Below are 19,673 nucleotides of genomic sequence, written 5' to 3' on the forward strand. Positions count from 1 at the left end.
TCTCCACTAATTCTATAGATAGTACTTATTGTTGCCTATTTGTTCTCCACTAATTTTATAAATAGTACTTATTGTTGCCTATTTGTTCTCTACTAATTCTATAAATAGTACTAATTGTTGCCTATTTGTTCTCCACTAATTCTATAGATAGTACTTATTGTTGTCTATTTGTTTCCCACTAATTCTATAGATAGTACTTATTGTTGCCTATTCTCCACTAATTCTATAAATAGTACTTATTGTTGCCTATTTGTTCTCCTCTTATTCTATAGATAGTACTTATTGTTGCTTATTTGTTACTAATTCTACAGATATTACTTATTGTTGCCTATTTGTTCCCCACTAATTCTATAGATAGTGATTATTGTTGCCTATTTGTTCTCCACGGATTCTGGATGATTCGGATGTTGTTTGGGTAATATTTTACTTGTCTGTACAACTGAATGTCCTTGCCTATTGCATGATTATCGAATTTACAAATTCTCAAAATTCATTTGAAAGGTGAAATAGGCCATAGCTGTAGTTCTGTCCTATTTGCATGTTATAACACACAGTTTGGACATAAATTCACAAAAGGTAAAGAAACAGAATAAAACTAAAACTGTCAGTCATTATTATACACCTACAGTAAAATCAATATGATTATCTAAAAGGCAAAGGGGAAACAAACGTCTTATCAACTGATTTCAGAAGGACAGCCTGACTGAGAACACTATATTCCTAGAGGTCAATGAGGTTTTTTGTGATAAAAAAAAACATATTATGTTGACACGATAAAAACATTTTCATAACTTAAAACAGTCGTTAGAAGTAACTTCTTGTTACATTTTGTATAATACTTTGAAGAGTACTTCTATCTCTCTCCATTATCATCACATACACTAAGTCATAACATGTCAACAAGACAAGCAATATATCATTATATCTAGGGGTAAAGGAGTACACCCTCAGCAATGTGTAAAAATAGAATCTGTACTATGTTAACTATCATTATAACATACCTGTCTCTGCTCTTCTTTCTCTTCTTACCTACAAAAAACCAAATATAATAATGAAAAACATACACCACATAGATATAAAATAAAAGGAGAATGTGTCCATGGGACTAGATGCCCCGACTTGTAAATATATTCAAGAGTCAATATACTAATGCAAATTTTTGTGAAATTAAAATTTTGATCAATACATTCAACAATCAGAGTGTGGACAAAAGAAATCTTTACAGTTATAACATAACTCATGAACAGCCACAGTTTTTGGTGGGGTTCCTGTTGCCCAGTTTTCTATGTTGTGTTTCGTTGACTTTTGTTTGTCTTTTTTCATTTTTTACCATGGCGTTGCCAGTTTGAATGTTCCTTTGGTATCTGTCTCTGCTCTTGTATGCAACACGTCTTCTGAAAGAGGCAACTAATTGTGCAAAGTTTCATTATTCACCTCCAGGAGGTAAGTTAATTCATCTTTATACCATGATAAGATAAGAACATGTGCTTGCCGTAGAGACAACTTTCAAGAGACAAAATGATGTAAATGTAAGCACCTATAGGTCAATGTATGAGCAAAATATATGGGAGAGCAAGCTTGACCTTAACTGTACACACTATAAACTGATCAGAGTGAAGAGTTTGAAAAGACCAAACCTAATGCTCAACCAGTAAGGTCGAGCTCAGATGTTACTTGACAAGACTCAACACAATCTTGACAGTATTCAACTGTATATAACTGTACGTGACTTTGGTCTAAATTTACTTAATACGTCTGATTGGGTACTTGATAATCTTGGTATAATCTGAATATGGACAAATGCTGGACCAGTTTTGACCAATGTTCAATCAGTATCAACCAGTCTAGACTTAGACTGGACCAGTCTTGACTATAAATTTAGTTTACAGTTTTTTACTCTGTCTGTTCCAGGAACAAGTGAATGAAATTTTTAAAGGTGACTATCTGAATTTAGTCAAACTGAAAATCTAGCTTTTTGACATACTACTAGTATCTAAATTTAATTTGACAGCAATAAACCAAACTACCAAATCACATGGTATTTTGTAAGATCAATATATTATGGAGATTGCTGTATAATAATAAAAAACCCAACTTGATTTAAAAATTATAGAAATTTTTAAAGGTGACTATCTGAATTTAGTCTGAACTGAAAATTCTTGGTTTTTTTTAGTTTTATTTTTAGATATTAATCAAATCCTTTTAAAATAAATAACATGACATTTTTTAAGTTCAATATATAATTGAGATAGATTTAGAATTTTATGAAAATCTAAGTAAATTTGAAAAAGCGGTGACTATTATCCTAGCAATTTAATGCCCCAGGACAAAGTAATAGAAATTTGTATCTGAATTTAGTCCGATCTGAAAGTTTTGACTTTTTTCCCTTTCTAATCAAATTGTTAAATTTGACAGCAATAAACAAACTACAAAAAACCTAGCATTTGTAATAAATCAAATCCTTAAATTGGACAGCATTAAACAAACTACCAAAAAACCTAGCATTTGTAAGATCAATATGTAATTGAGATAGCTATACAGTTTTATTAAAATTCAAGTTGATTTGAAACCAGATGCTCCGCAGGGCGCAGCTTTATTCGACCGCAGAGGTTGAACCCTGAACGGTCGGGGCAAGTATGGACACAACATTCAAGCTGGATTCAGCTCTAAATTTGGATTGTGATTAAATAGTTGACACAGCATAGGTTTCTGACACAGAATGAATGTGGTCTAATAAACTTAAAATTTGTTTTTTGCCTTTGAGCAATTCACTTTGCTGTTGAATATTAATCCTCTCAAAAAAATGTTTGAAGAAATTTTCTTTTTATTTATGAAATCTGAAATGAGAAAAATTGAACCCCCCCCCCCCACATCCCCTTTCCCTTATTCCAAAACTAATCTCAATTCAAATTTCTAATGGAGTTTGCAACAATAACTACTCATTTAAATACATAAAAAAATATCAAAATGTAAAAAAAGTGCTTGTTATCACTGAATGGTAAAGATTGTTTTAATTTATCAGTTGGTAGTAAAAGTGAATATACATTGTATGTTGTTTTATACAATGATTTAAGTTGATTCAACTACTATTCTGGACAAAGAAAGATAACTCCAATTGAAAATTTCTTGCTATTGCGCAATATTGTGCAATTCAATATTTCTTGCTATTGTGAAATATTGTGCAATTGAAAATACTTGTTATTGCACAATACTGTGCAATTGAAGATTTCTTGCTATTGCGCATTACTGTGCAATTGAATATTTCTTGCTATTGCACAATACTGTGCAGTTGAACATTTCTTGCTATTGCTGAATACTGTGCAATTGAAAATTTCTTGCTATTGCACAATACTTAATATAATAATTTTGGATCCTGATTTGGACCAACTTGAAAACTGGGCCCATAATAAAAAATCTAAGTACATGTTTAGATTCAGCATATCAAAGAAGCCCAAGAATTCAATTTTTGTTAAAATCAAACTTAGTTTAATTTTGGACCCTTTGGACTTTAATGTAGACCAATTTGAAAACAGGACCAGAAATTAAGAATCTACATACACAGTTAGATTTGGCAAATCAAAGAACCCCAATTATTAAATTTTTGATGAAATCAAACAAAGTTTAAGTTTAGACCCCAATTTGGACCAGTTTGAAAACTGGGCCAATAATAAAAATTTGTAAGGGTTCCGCGGAACCCAGTGTCTCGCCTACTTTTGCCGTAAATCGCAGGCTCAACAAAAATGAGGAAAAAAATCAATAAAAATATTCCTCTTGATACTATCTTATGATTGTAAGAAGCTTCTGTCCAATTAAGTTTGGTAAAAATCGAGGATAGTTAATGAATCTAATAAATGTTTTTGAAAACTTTAACTGCAGACTGTATGTAATGTTAACTGGAAGATAATCTAAGTCCATTTAAAAGTAAAATACGGAAAAAATGGATTTATCTTTTTACAAAATTTACTTCTGGATACTATCTTATGATCATAAATAAGCTTCTGTCCAAGTTTGGCACAAACCCAGGATAGTTTAAGAAAGTTATTAAAATTTTAAAAACTTTAACCACAGAGTGAATGTAATGTTTCCGCGCAGAAAAACTAAGTCCATTTAAAAGTAAAATACGGAAAAAATGGATTTATTTTTTTACAAAATTTACTTCTGGATACTATCTTATGATCATAAACAAGCTTCTGTCCAAGTTTGGTAGAAACCCAGGATAGTTTAAGAAAGTTATTAAAATTCTAAAAACTTTAACCACAGAGTGAATGTTATGTTCCCCCGCAGAAAAAACCAAGTCCATTTATAAGTAAATAAAGGCAACAGTAGTATACCGCTGTTCAAAACTCATAAATCCATGGACAAAAAACAAAATCGGGATAACAAACTAAAACCGAGGGAAACGCATTAAATATTAGAGGAGAACAACGACATAACACTAAAATGTAACACACATAGACAAAATCCCACGAGAATAACAAATATAACATATATATATAACATCAAAACCAAATACATGAATTTGGGATAGACAAGTACCGTGACATGTCTTCTCGCAATGTGAATTTACACTAAAAAATAAGAGAAAACAAACGACACAACGTTATAATGTAATACACACAGAAACGAACTATAATATAACAATGACTATATTCCTGACTTGGTACAGGGCATTTTTAAAGGAAAAAATGGTGGGTTGAACCTGGTTTTGTGGCATGCCAAACCTCGCACTTTTATGGCCATGTGAAATACAACATCAAAATGACAACACAGGACTACAATATAAATAAATTGGAGAACACAATTGACAAAGAATCACACGAACAACAGCCAACAAAAGGCAACAAGTTCAAAATTCTAATACGCCAGAAGTGTACTTTGTCCACACAAGACCTATGTGTGACGCACAGATACAAAAGTTTGAAAGCCGAAACGAGTACAAAGTTGAACAGCATCGAGGACCAAAAGATCAAAAAGGTTGTGCCAAAAACGGCAAGGGTTTTCTGTTAAGTTACCAGAAAATCCCTATAATTTAGAGCAATTTATACCCTTGCAAACAGCAAATTTAATAAAATGAATATTCAAAAGATGTACATGATAAAGCTGAAGTATTAACTAATTACAGGAAACAACTAAAATACATTTACATAACCAGACATTTGAAACACAAAAGTAGACACATCCGAATACGTTTAAACCTCTACGCCAAGTGACGTCCTATTTGAAACTGAAAAATTACGAAAAAATGACGTCATTTGAATTAGTAAAACAGAGCATCAAAACATGAAAAATGACGTCACATAAGAATGAATAAGATAGAATTAGGATTAATTTAAGATTATATATTTGAACTAAATACTGATATTGCATTTAATAACAAAGCACATTTTAATTCTTATTAATATAAAACTGAGGTAGCAATTAACTATATTATAAAACTATGTCAGGTTTGTTATGAATCTAACTTCAAACGTAAAATATCATACTGATTACTTTGAACGAAATCAAATCTGATAAATGAAGGCGGTGATTAATTTTCTTTACCATAACACATAAATATAATAGAAAAGACGTCAACACATTTGACAAAATCCGATGAGAATTACAAATATAACATTAAACATTTAAACTAAATACATGAATTTGGGATGGATAAGTACCGTACCACGTCTTATAGTAATGCGAGTTCACACTCGGCAAAACAATCACAATCGGGAATAAGTCACGTTTGGTAATTAAAAGATTAGACGACATTATGACAAAACACAATCTACCATGTGGTAAAAATGTCCTTAGCTAGTTTGGTCAACGAAACATCGTATGGATCCACCAAATCGTGATGGTGTCCATAAAATTTACGGAGTGTCAATTTTAATCTGTCCTCCTCATAACTTTGTTGGAGCAGTTTCTGTGTAAGGAGCACACTCCTGTATATGAAGTCCGTATAGTGTGAACAAGCACGAGAATAACGTATCAATTGTGATATGTAAACACCATACGAAGGGGTAGAGGGTATGTTACTGCTGAGAAATGGGAAATTGATAATTGGGAAGTAGAAATCGTCCCGTTTATCATAGATTTTCGTGTGAAGTCGTCCATCTACGTCAATATTGAGGAAAAGATCAAGGTATGAAGCAGTCCTTCTAGTATCAGTGGTATCCTTAATTTCAAGTTCACTTGGATATATGAGATGTAAGTATTGGCTGAAATATGGGTTATTCAATGATAGAACATCATCAATATATTGGAAAGTAAAATTAAAGAATTTCGCAAGGTTCTTTTTCTTTTTGTCTTTTAGAAGGTTCTGAATGAATTCTGGTTCTGAATGAATTCTGCTTTCATAAAATACGGAAAAAATGGAATTTTATTTTTACAAAATTTACTTCTGGATACTATCTTATGATCATAAACAAGGTTCTATCCAAGTTTGGTAGAAATCCAGTATAGTTTAAGAAAGTTATTAAAATTTCAAAAACTTTAACCACAGAGTGAATATTTGTGGACGCCGCTGCCGACGACGACGGAATGTAGGATCGCTTAGTCTCGCTTTTTCGACTAAAGACGAAGGCTCGACAAAAAATCTAAGTACATTTTTAGAATCAGCATATCAAAGAACACAAAGGATTCAATTTTTGTTAAAATCAAAATAAGTTTAATTTTGGACCCTTTGGACCTTAATGTAGACCAATTTGAAAACGGGACTAAAAATTAAGAACCTACATACACAGTTAGATTTGGTATATCAAAGAACCCAAATTATTCAATTTTTGATGAAATCAAACAAAGTTTAATATTGGTCCCTTTGGGCCCCTTATTCCTAAACTGTTTGGACCAAAACTTCTAAAATCAATCCCAACCTTCCTTTTATGGTCATACACCTTGTGTTTAAATTTCATAGATTTCTATTTACTTCTACTAAAGTTATGGTGTGAAAACCAAGAAAAATGATTATTTGAGCCCCTTTTTGGCCACTAATTCCTAAACTATTGTGATCGTAACTCCCAAAATCAATCCCAACCTTCCTTTTGTGTTCATAAACCTTGTGTTTAAATTTCATTGATTTCTATTTACTTGTACTAAAGTTATTGTGCGAAAACCAGGAATAACGCTTATTTGGGCCCTTTTTTGGCCCCCAATTCCTAAACAGTTGGAACGAAACTCCCAAAATCAATCCTAACCTTCCTTTTGTGGTCATAAACCTTGTGTCAAAATTTCATAGATTTTTATTTACTTAAACTAAAGTTATAGTGCGAAAACCAAGAAAATGCTTATTTGGGCCCAGTTTTTGCCCTCATGAAAAAGAATGTCTGAATTTTTGCTGAGTTTTGCTGAATAGGTTCTGGACCCTAGCTGAATGCATGCTGAACCAAATTTTGGGATCTGAAAACGTGCTGAAGCACTTTTTCCAAATTCTGAACAAATACTGAAAACTTACTGGAATGTTCAGATTTGCTGAAAAAGTGCTGTTACATTTTCTGAAAAGTTCAGACTGTGCTGAAAAATTGAGACATCGCTGAACTGAAGCTGAAAATAATCTGAACTGTTCAGTTATTGCTGAACTCCTCAGACAAACATCTGAAACTATGCTGAAAATTTTTTGATATCTTTGAACAGTGCTGAATTTTTCAGAACAGCCCTGAAAACTTTCTGAACAGATTTTCAAGATCCTGAAATGTTCAGAAACAATACTGAAATCATTCTGAACAGAATAAATACTTGTTCAGAGAGACATCTGAAAATGTGTTGAACTATTCAGACAGTGTTGAATTGTTTAAAACAGCTAAAAAAAAACTTTCTGAAATGATAGAAAGCTGAACTGTTCAGAACAGCTCTAAGAGCTTATATGAACAGATTTCCCAGATGCTGAACTGTTCAGACAGAATACTGAAAATCTTCTGAAAATAATACAAACAAGAATGTGTCCACAGTACACAGATGCCCCACTCACACTATCATATTCTATATTCAATGGACCTTGAAATTGAGGTAAAACTCTAATTTGGCATTAGAATTAAATAGATCATATCATTAGGAACATGTATACTAAGTTTCAAGTTGCTTGGACTTCAAGTCTTCATAAAAAACTACCTTGAACAAAAACTTTAACCTGAAGCGGGACAGACAGACGGACAGATGAATGGACAGACAAACAGACAGACGAACAGACCAGAAAACATAATGCCACCAGCCTCTACTATCGGAAGTGGGGCATAAAAAATATTTTTCAAACTTTTATATCAGACCAGAGCAGAATACATGTACATGTACACCAAAGACCACCAAACTGAAGTTGTTTTTTTTAATTACATGAGTTGATCTGAAGTCAATTGGCGTAAACAATTAATTTTTAGAGGAGAGTAATTGATATAACATAAGCATTGTGACATATGATTTTTAAGGGAAAGTTTAAGAATTTGGGTCGTATCTTTTTGAGATATTAGCCAATCAGTAAAATCAAAATATATTTGAAGTGAAAATAGTTTATATAAACAAATAAAAAAATCTCAAAATCATTAACTACATGTACCAAAAAAAAGGGGGGGTGTCATTTAAGATTCTCCCACTCAGGGGCACCCAAATGTAATCATGTCCACAGGTACCTGTGAAATCTACAATAAACAATAATAAGCTGACTTTCTGTTTATAGTCTGACATGAGTACTCTATCAATAATGTTATGATTGGTAATCACATTAAAAACTGAAGATCTTATATCAATTACAATTTATAACAAGTTTGTTTTTTCTATAATAAATTTCCTTTCTTTAAAAGTCATGATTCCCCAACTTGCAAAACATAATCTGTTAATTTTGGGGGCATTTTGGGGGCGAATTAACCAGGTCCGATTTGACTTGGTGCCGAACTGTCTATAACGGTGCCGATTTGACAAGGTGCCGGAATGTCTAGAATTCATTTATATGAAGACTTGAGAGGCATACCAACATTATACCAGTAAGGACCTATGTTTTATTAAAATATTGACACCGGAGGTCTTGCCAAGTGTCAATGTGTCTTGGTGTCGAAGTATTTATAAAAATTCAAAATTTGAAAAGGGAACTTACGTTTTGTTCGATAGCCTATCCGTTTTTGCTGGTGCACTGCCAGTGTTAATTTTATCTGTAGAAGAAGTTTTCTGAATCTCTCTCCAAGTTCTTAAATATGCCTTACTTAATTGTATTTCGGCATAAAAAAGAACTAAGAAAAATATCAGATTAGTCAATCGTTGTAATTGTAAACTAATACAGTGTTATTTACAAGCACTGATAGTACAGTTAGTTATATAGGGAGTTAAAACGTTTTCATGATCTAAGCTGGTCCCCTGCTGGCTACTACACTATGTTCGTGGAAAGTAGATTCCAGTTTAATAAGTGAAACCTTTCTGAACCGGAAACGCATAATAAATTACGTCAACAAAAAACTATTCAGGCGCCCTAAATACGATTTGTGAAATGATGGCTATAATTATCAGATAAGTATATTACAGATTGAACTGAAATGTTTATTGCTAATTTTAAATCAAATTTAAAGATAACAGTTTATTGAGACAATCTATAAATACCATTTTTGAGAAAGTCAACACCAGAAAATAAATAAAAATGAAGAAAATCCTTGAAATTATGTATTGAACTTGTGCACATAGGCGGATCCAGGGGGGGGGGGGGGCGCCTGGGGGGCCCGCCCCCCCCTTTTTCGAGGGAAAAATTTGGTTGATTATATAGGGAATCACTAAAGCATGACTTGAGCGCCACCCCCCCCCCCCCTTAGGTCAGTCAGCGGGCCCCCCTTAGGCAAAGTTCTGGATCCGCCACTGGTGCACATCATTATGCACTGACCATTCAACTTAAATGTATTTAGAGAAAATCAGAGGAGGAAGGGGAATGTTCTTGTTTTTTTAGGAACCAGCTGTTTTTTTACTTTAATGGGGAAAAAAGAAAAAGGGGGGACATGCTTTTGCAAGTTTTGGTATGTTAGATACATGGGTTGAATATGGAACAAAGGGAAAGGGGGGGATGTGAGAGAATTCATAATTTTTTTTTTACAAAATAACCGGATTTGGTAAATGAACCATATTTTGGGAACCAGCACTGAGCAGTTTTTTTTAATTTGAGGGACAAAAAGGGGGGGCATGCTTTTGCAAATTTTGGGATGTGAATTATAGGGGATTGTGGGGATATGAAATTGGGTGAGGGGGAGGATGTCAGATGTGAGAGGAATAATGGGAAAAAAAATACAAAAAAGCAGGATTTCGGAAATGAACCATATTGTGCCCCTAACCTGAACTTAGATATGACACATTACTTTTCTTTATGAAAGTATCAATCAATGGCAGATACAGGGTGCCAGGGTCCCACATATGGAGCTTCATATATATGATAATTGCATAGACTTTTTACAAGTATTCACACCAACAGGAGCGGATCCAGACATTTTAAAAAGTGGGGTGCGGCAACTAGATGTCCCAATTCAAATCGACAAATGCATTGATCATTAAAAAAAAAGGGGCGCCCTTTCCTCTAACAAAATCATGGATCTGCACCTTTCAATACAGAAAACTCTAAGAAATGTTTATACTTTTTTTCGCTTCCCTTCTAAAAAAAATTTTTTTTCATGATATTAAATCAATCAATTAAAAAAATGGCATTATAAAAAAATCATAATTTATATTGAATTAAAAAATAAGTAAGACATTGGATTCTTTGTGGATTGTATTTTCTTGCAGGTGAAAGTCCTGCATCTTCCACAGAAACTTTTTGAAATTCAAGCAGAAAGTCAATATTGAACTGATCTAAGTTTGAAGCTCTGAAACTTCAATTTTGATTAATACAGAAAGAAAGAGAAGTTTACATATATTATAATCTGATTTTTATTTAATATACAAATGATTCTCAATTTCTGAATTAATAGAATTAAAAGTTCATGAATAATTCATGATTCACATTATTTGAAATAATTATCAGGCCGTTGAAATTGGATTGATGATTTTCCCTATTAACACAAGAAAATTTCAAAGGGTTGAAGGACAGGAAAGAGTCCAAAAGACTTCTTTTTTTTAGTTGGAAAAATAGAACAAGACGCATATTGTTAATGTTACTGTTATAGATACGAAATGTTTCAAGTGAAAGACGTGAGATTACATGTAGATTTACTGTAGTGCTCCTTTCGTGTGGTAACCTAACGGTGTACAATACTTGGCCCAAGTATCAACAGCAGCATGGAAGCTTTCACTTGGGACAATTATAAGTTTATTATACAAAATATAAAAATAATTAGATGTGGCATGATTGATGCTGAGCAAACAATTCATAGATAAAAAAAAAACAAAAAACCCAGAGATATAATAAACGGTCATTTAATACTGGTCAGAGATTAAAATGGGCAAAATCTATACTGTATTATGTATAACCGACTTCAAAATGTGTCCACTTTCTCATAAACAACTTATGTCACAATGCTGGGTCATTGATGTCACAACATAACAAACTAATCATCAGTTGTAAAAGGCTTGACTGGTCTGATTGCAACTATATAAGACACAAAATAAAAAGCAATAATAAAAAAGACAAAGACACAACTAATTATTCTACTTCACATATGACACCATTGTATTTCTTAAATAATGTTTATTTGTTTTGGATAAATAGTGTCTTTCAGACAGAATATTAAAAAGCTCATATTGTCTAAATACCAATGGAAACTTTCCTGAATTATAACTGAAAATCATCTGAACCTTTCCTGAAAAATGTAAGCTAAAGCTGAAAATGGTCTGAACACATCCTGAACAATAGCTGAAGACTGAATATTGGCTGAGTATAGATTAATTCAAATTTTTACTGAATATTTGCTTAAATATTGTTTTGTTTGTTGAACATTTTAGAAAGAAATGCTAAAAAGCTTACCTTTAGAGTCTTAGATGAACTTAAACAGAAAATTTGCCCAAAACCTACTGGAACGGGTTAAATTATAGCTGTTTTTTAGAAAATGGTGTTTAAGAGGTTCTGAATATTTCAGCATGTTGTTCAGAAAGATTCAGAAGTAATACTAATTATTTCTGATTATTTACTGAAAATGTCTTGCTGAATTGTAACTGAAAGTTTGCTGAAAACTTGCTGGAATGTGCCAAATTCAGCCATCTTTAAGCAAAAGGTTTTTTTATAGGTTCTGAATATTTCAGAAAGGTGTTCAGAAAAATTCAGAATTAATGCTGAATTATTTCTGAATATTGCTGAATATTTACTGAAAATGACTTGCTGAATTGTTACTGAAAATTTGCTGAAAATGTGCTGGAATGTGCCAAATTCAGACATTTTTAAGCAAAAGGTTTTAAATAGATTCTGTAAAATTCAGCAAGGTGTTCAGAAAAATTCAGAATTAATGCTGAATTATTTCTGAATATTGCTGAATATTTACTGAAAACGTACTGCTGAATTTTTACTGAAAATGTGCTGAAAACTTGCTGGAACGTGCCAAATTCAGGCATTTTTAAGAAAAGGGTTTACTAAATGTGTTCAGTAAAATTTCAGCATCGAGTTTAAAAATATTTTCATGAGGGTGGCCCCTAATTCCTAAACTGTTGGGACCAAAACTTCCAAAATCTATCCATACCTTCCTTTTATGGTCATAAACCTTGTGTTAAAATTTCATACATTTCTATTTACTTAAACTAAAGTTATAGTGCAAAAACCAAAATATTTGGACGACGATGACACTGACGCCAACGTGATAGTATACGACCAAACATTTTTCAATTTTTGCGGACATATAAAAATGTGAACTGAAAGTATTAACTTCTTTTTACCTAAATCGTTTAATTCTAAGGCAATAAACTAAACTAACAAATAACCTTACATTTTGTAAGATCAATGTATAATTGAGATAACTGTGCAGTTTTATGAAATTTCAAAATGTTATAGAAATTTTTAAAGGTAAATATCTGAAATTTAGTCCGAACTGAAAATTCTAGCTTTTATATACCCCATTTATTGGTATTATGTATTCTGATCTGTGCGTCCTTTCGTTAGTACGTCTGTTCGTCCGTCTGTCCTGCTTCAGGTTAAAGTTTTTGGTCGAGGTAGTTTTTGATTAAGTTGAAGTCCAATCAACTTCAAACTTAGTACATATGTTCCCTAATGATATGATCTTTCTAATTTTAATGCTAAATTATAGTTTTTACCCCATTTTAACAGTCCACTGAACATAGAAAATGATAGTGCATATGGGGCATCCATGTACTAGGGAAACATTCTTGTTTCATTTATTTTAAAATCTACTTGAATTTTTTTAAATAAGCCTATAAAGGTAAATATCTGACTTAAGTTTGAACTGAAAATTCTAGCTTTTTTTCACCTATTTCAAAATCTGCTTAAATTTTTTAAAATAAGCCGTAAGCTACATTTTATCCCAATATTTTTATTTTTAGCATCATGCAGTGGCCATGATTTGTGATGGACCAAAGCCTTATATACAATATTCAAACTAGATTTCCTAAGAAGCATCCAGGTAAAGTTTTATATATTTACAGTGGATATAATACTTTACAAAACTTCATAGTAAAAGTGGCACAGTTTTACCCACAAAGCGAGTTCCTATGGAAAATTGCATTGTTTATATTTACAGAAATGCAACCTGAAAATATTGCTCTACAAACTTTTCTCTGCTGAATTGCCCATATTTATGCATCAATGTGAAGTTAATAGTATGAATGATATAAGTTTGTATACATTTAGTGGTGAAGTTAAAATCATCCCTTCATAAATTTTACGGACGCCATCACAAGTTGCTTGACCGTTATGCAATATCAGTTTTACTAATGACAAGGGATATATATGTAGGACTCGGAGGTGCGATGGTACTCCGAACCGCGATGGTCACGCTGAAGTGCGATGGTCCACGCTGAAGTGCGATGGTTAACACGCCGAAGTGCGATGGTCACATTGTGACGTTAACTTGTTGATAGCTACGCTGAAGTGCGATGGTGGTAACGCTGAAGTGCAATGGTCCACGCTGAAGTGCGATGGTTAACACTCCGAAGTGCGATGGTCACATTGTGACGTTAACTTGTTCATAGCTACGCTGAAGTGCGATGGTTGTTACGCTGAAGTGCAATGGTGGTTAACTCTAAAAGTGTGATAGTCACATTTTGAAGATAAATTATACGCTGAAGTATGCCTGTAACAATGATTAAAAAGCTAAATATATTTTTATACACAACTGTAGGTTTTTCCGTTTAAATGGTTTAACACTAGTTATTGCTGTTTTGTGTGAACCTAGGCTCTGTGTTGAAGGCCGTATTATAACTTGAAATGGTTTACTTTTACAAATTGCAGCTTGGATGGACAGTTTTGTCATTCGCACTCATACCACATCTTCTTATATTTATGAACTTCTTCAATAAAATAAAGATATTTTGTGGCTATCGGTAGGTAGAAAAAAATAAAACAATTTCAATTTAAATGCATAGATTCATACAATATGCAATGAATGAATATTTAATACAGCAAATTCGGACGAATTAAGTATTTTGATAAACAGTGGATTTTATTGTTCTCAAGGTCTTTCACTGTGTACACTCTCCCTTTAGAATCATCCATCTGAATGTCCATCACTATCCCCTTCCTCCAATACCCTGACAGAAATACATTTGTTCCTGCGCTAAGTGCTGAATTTGGTCTAAAATCTATTGTGTCATTAATATTTGGATTAAATGTTTGCATTTCCATCACTTGGGACTTCCTAGGAAACAACTCAACAGGATACAAATCCCTATCCCATGCTTCTCTGTTCTGTTAAAAATAGTAACGGTACATGTATTAGTTTCAGTTCATTTTTAAAATAACTTGCAATTTATTACTTTTAAAACAAATAATGTTTTGCTTAACATTTTAACAACATATGTTCAATCTATTTTGTACTTATTAATTGCTATTAAAAATGTACATTTGTATTTAATTCATTATGCTATATTTGAAATAAAATTTAAAAAAATAAAAAATGAACATATTAAACAAACAAATGGCTCAAGTCTATCCATATTTGGTGTGAGCCAAGGCTCCATTTTGAAGGCCGTACATTCACCTATAATGGTTTACTTTTATAAATTGTTATTTGGATGTAGAGTTGTCTCATTGGCACTCACACCCCATCTTCCTATATCTATATACATAATTCATTCTAATCTGTTCGTTTATAATTTATGTAATGTTTTCATTTTGTGTGAAAACAGTATTATGTATGCTTCAACTGAATAGCTACACTGTATGTATAGTACACTATGTGAAACTCATCTTATGTGTTTGCCTTATTTAACAGACTTAAAATAATACTTTATTTTATAAAATTACCTCAGTGTAAATATTGGAATCAGGATATCTCCGTTTGTTTGAATTGGTCTGTATTGTATTGGCTAAAAATGTTTTAGCATATATTTCCCGGTAATACGGGCTTACGTCATTCTGAAAAATATTAAAAATTAATTACTAATACATATACTATTGCACTATAAATTTCATTGTTTCGTATTCTACTAAGTGTAATATTGAATTGAAAAAAAGTTTGAACTTTAAAACAATGTCTATAAATAAAGCCACATTTATTTAATTCAAATTTTAATAAATGTTTCCCATTTAGATACTGTTACAAAGACGTGCAAGTAAAACATAGGTATTCAAGTACCTGCATCATATCAGTGTTGCGAATTATCTGTGAGTTTGTAATGTCAGCCAAAGGTGTTCCAAGCATCATATCAGTGTTGCGAACCATCTGTGAGTTTGTAATGTGAGTCAAAGGTGTTCTATGCATCATATCAGTGTTGCGAACCATCTGTGAGTTTGTAATGTGAGTCAAAGGTGTTCTATGCGTCATATCAGTGTTGCGAACCATATGTGAGTTTGTAATGTCAGTCAAAGGTGTTCCATGCGTCATATCAGTGTTGCGAACCATCTGTGAGTTTGTAGTGTCAGTTAAAGGTGTTCCGTGCATCATATCAGTGTTGCAAACCATCTGTTAGTTTGTAATGTCAGTTAAAGGTGTTTCATTGTAAATGTTACTTCTTCTTTCTACAGGGGCCTACATAAAAATAGGTATATAAATTATACTTAGTGGGAAAAAAATGAATTTATTGGATATAAAAATAAGTTCAAGTTGTAAAATATGTTAAATTAAACAATACTAATTAATGTTTTAAATTTAAATCAAAATTGGTAATTGTTAGGCAATTTAAATAGATAAACAAAAACTAAAAAAAAAAATATAAAATATGAAAAAAATCTTACAATCTTTTCTAGTTTCTGTCTCCACATATTTTCCATATACTCCTGATTTGACAATTGTCTCTCTTGTACTGGCGCAATAGATAAATCGTCCATATGTGCACACTCTGGTACATGTACAATAGATACCCGATCTGTATGCGCAGATTGTAGTGTAGTGCTGCTGTCCTCAACTTGTTCCTGTAGTAAATCATTTGTATAAATAGTCATAATTTTAAACGCTGTATTCATATATAATTACCACTAGACCAAAATGGCCATATTTGCATAAATATTCTTTCTTAAGAAACATTTTCTTTTTCTTTTTCTTTTTAAAAACAAACTTTATAAATAAAACTAATGAACAAACAGTATAAAAAACTAAGATAATTAGCCTATTTGCACCGTTTTGTAAAAAACAATCTTGAGATTTAAGAGTTATATACATGTATTTCTACTTAAAAACAGTTACATACTGTTACACCGTGACTGTCCGATGTTAGAGGTATGGTTGGGATCTCTCTTACATGTTTAACCCCGCCACATGCTGTATGTATGTGCATGTTCCAACACGACTGGTGCCACATGTGGAGCAGTATCTGCCTACTCTTCCGGAGCACATGGGATCATTCCTAGTTTTTGCTAGAATTCGTGTTGCTTAGTCTTCAGTTTTTTATGTTGTTGCATGTGTACTATTACTTTTGTTTGTTTTAATTTTAGCCATGTATGGCGTTGTCAGTTTATTTTCGATTTATGAGTTTAACTGCTCCTTTCGTATCTTTCGTCCCTTTTAGGCAGCTAGTTTTCTCGTTTAAAAAGTTTTACATTTGTTTTTTTCTGAGCTTTTTTTAAAGCTAACTATACGGTATGGGCTTTGCTCATTGTTAAAGAACTTACGGTAGCCTATCATTAAAAGCTGTTTAAAATTGTTGTGCCATTTGGTCTCTTGTGGAAAGAAATCATACATGTACCACATTTTCTTTTTTATATAAAAGAAAAATATTCAAAGCAGTTATTAAAAAACATACCGTTTGTTTTAAACTGTTAAAACTAAAACTATGTTTCTCGTTTACTGTATCCTGTGATTTTTTCTTGTTAACTACACCTTTTACTTCACCATTTAATTCATGCTGTTCAGCAGTTGTTTACCAAATAAATCAAAAATACAATAATACCTGACTATTTTCATTGACTTCTGTATTTTCTACTGTTAATTCTTCTGTTTCAACATTATCTTCTACATCCAGGTGTGCACTATTCAAAAATGCCTTTTCTTCTGATGTCAAATTGCATATTGGTACCTAATATTGAAAGATTTATAGGATAATTATTAAGTAATATGGTTTTAAACATGTATGAAATATTTGCAACTGGACTTTTTTATTTAATTTATATAACTTCAGCGAACTCATAGTGTAAATTGTTCAAATTTTAAAATATAAAAATGCTTAAGCCTTTTGGATGTTATATATTATTCCTTATTAGTACACTTATAAATATGTATAAAATACTTGCTACTGGACGTTTTTATACCAATATATAATACATGTACGTCAACGTATTGCAAGTGAAAATTGTTTAAATAAAAAATGTTAAAGCATTTTCAATTAAAAATATTTTTCGAAAATAATACTGTTATTAACTTGCATGAAATATTGGCCACTGTACATGTAAAAACCACTCTTTTTCTCCATGAAGTTATTATATATCTAATGATGTCTAAAATGTGCAAAACATATATATCAAATGTTGTATAAAATTCATATAAAAATGCTTAAAACTTAAAATAATCTAAAAAAATATATAATATTAATATTTTACCTGATCTTCTAACGCAACACAGAAATTTGGTCTTTTATAAAATCTCTGATATGGTGTCAAAGGTTTGGTAGATTTATTAACTCTGCTGTTGTACTTATAGTAAAATTCGTCTAACATACTCGGCCAGTCCCGACTATCAACAAAAGCTGTTCTGAAGTAGGCGACAACTGTTCTGTTAAACCTTTCAACTCGACCTTTAAATAAAAGCATACTTACAAATGTATATCTTAATATGTTAGTAATAATTGAAAACCGCATTAAAAACATTATCTTATTTGAAATCTATTTTAATTTATAAATTTGTGTGACTTTATTTTGTCTTATGTTCATTTACCACAAATAACTTTTTTTAATATAAAAAGACAATAATATTATTGGTAAATTAATGTATTTGATATTAAGTGATATATAAATATTATTTTGAGTTTATATTAAACTATTTTAAACTAATTTATCTATTTAAAATGACTTAAATTAATCTTTTTATTTTAAAATTACCCATCTATCACTATTTATTCAGCAAACATTATGAATGCCTCTTAAAAATTAATAATAAATGCAGAACATTACCTTGTGATTGGGGATGGTAAGGCCTTCCGTTAATTTTTCTTGTTTTAAATTCTGCCATAACTTCTGTTAAGTCTTCATTATAAAACTCCTTTCCATTGTGTTTGTAAAATTCTAGGTGGTCCAAAAATGTATATAAAGCGTAAAATCACTGTAGCCACTTCTTTTGCTGTTTTGTGCTTAATGCACCCACCAAATGCAAATCTGCTGTAGCAATCTACAATATTGCATATGTAGTTGTAACCATGTGACGGAGGCATCTTGAACTTGAGGTCCATTTGCCATCTACTGTTGGGATAGGTTGCTGGAATTGGCCTTCTTGTTCTTTGAGTTTTAGGTAAATCAACTGCCGAAAGACACTGTTGGCATTTAATGTTCAGCTTAAACAGTAAACGAATGTTTTCCCGAACTACTGGGAAAAAAGACTTCCTCAGAGTTTCGTACACCGTCTCACTTTTTCTATGATCAGTTTTGTGATTTTTTTGTATTTCTTCCAAAAGTTCACCTTTTGACAAGACCTTTCTGTGGAATTCAGTAACAGTCGTGCTCCTGTAAAATATACTGTCCAAGTCTTTGTCGTATAAAAAATTTGACACATATTTTCTTATACTAGTTTCTCCCATCTGAAGACCTAGGGCATCCTTTATTCTTTTCGCTCCCCATGATTTGTTGGTATATTTTGCCTTGCATATTGAAAAAACCTCATCCTGCACTGCCCAAAACTGTTCCGGACTTGGATCGTTTGTAACCTTTTTTTTACGTCAAAGCCTTCGTCAACAAAATCTTCTTTTCCTTCCTGCAATTCCATACCGTTTTCTTTAAGAAACGTTGTATTTCAAAACGTCATAATATTTAACGTCATGATAACTTGTTTTAAAACGCGCGAATATATAAGTTACATTAACGCAAACTTTTGTATTATTTAAGGAATAGCTATATTTTAGCATTTACAATTATCTACGAAAATTTTAATTATTGTTTTAATTAATGCATTTATGCATTTTTGCTTTCTAAATTTTATTTATCATGCTTCTTATTATAATAA

General features: G+C 31.9%; 2 protein-coding genes and 1 long non-coding RNA gene across 4 annotated transcripts in view; all 3 read right to left on the reverse strand.

Moving 5' to 3' along the window:
* LOC139498915 (uncharacterized) overlaps window positions 1–19,673 on the reverse strand; it is a 437,948-nt gene that overhangs the window by 70,802 nt on the left and 347,473 nt on the right. The gene's annotated exons all lie outside the window — the stretch shown is intronic.
* LOC139499275 (uncharacterized) overlaps window positions 1–19,673 on the reverse strand; it is a 71,610-nt gene that overhangs the window by 2,856 nt on the left and 49,081 nt on the right. The window contains exon 13 of the mRNA XM_071287945.1: window positions 1,002–1,029. Coding sequence (XP_071144046.1) covers window positions 1,002–1,029 — 28 coding nt within the window. The remainder of the gene's footprint in view (window positions 1–1,001; window positions 1,030–19,673) is intronic.
* On the reverse strand, window positions 14,474–18,706 carry LOC139498913 (uncharacterized). 2 transcript variants are annotated; one of them, XM_071287505.1, is made up of 7 exons: window positions 18,632–18,706; window positions 18,062–18,255; window positions 17,416–17,541; window positions 16,265–16,441; window positions 15,666–16,058; window positions 15,335–15,445; window positions 14,474–14,776 (listed from the first exon to the last, which is right to left on the reverse strand). In XM_071287505.1, exons 1-5 carry the CDS (start codon window positions 18,687–18,689, stop codon window positions 15,996–15,998), a joined length of 618 nt encoding a protein of 205 aa, XP_071143606.1. In that variant the 5' UTR covers window positions 18,690–18,706; the 3' UTR covers window positions 14,474–14,776; window positions 15,335–15,445; window positions 15,666–15,995. The 2 variants fall into 2 exon arrangements, with proteins under 2 accessions (XP_071143606.1, XP_071143605.1); XM_071287504.1 differs by lacking the exons at window positions 16,265–16,441; window positions 17,416–17,541; window positions 18,062–18,255; window positions 18,632–18,706 and having other exon boundaries at window positions 15,666–15,994.

The sequence above is a fragment of the Mytilus edulis genome, chromosome 12 (genome assembly GCF_963676685.1).
Source record: "Mytilus edulis chromosome 12, xbMytEdul2.2, whole genome shotgun sequence".
In the NCBI taxonomy this organism is placed as follows: Eukaryota; Metazoa; Mollusca; class Bivalvia; order Mytilida; family Mytilidae; genus Mytilus; species Mytilus edulis.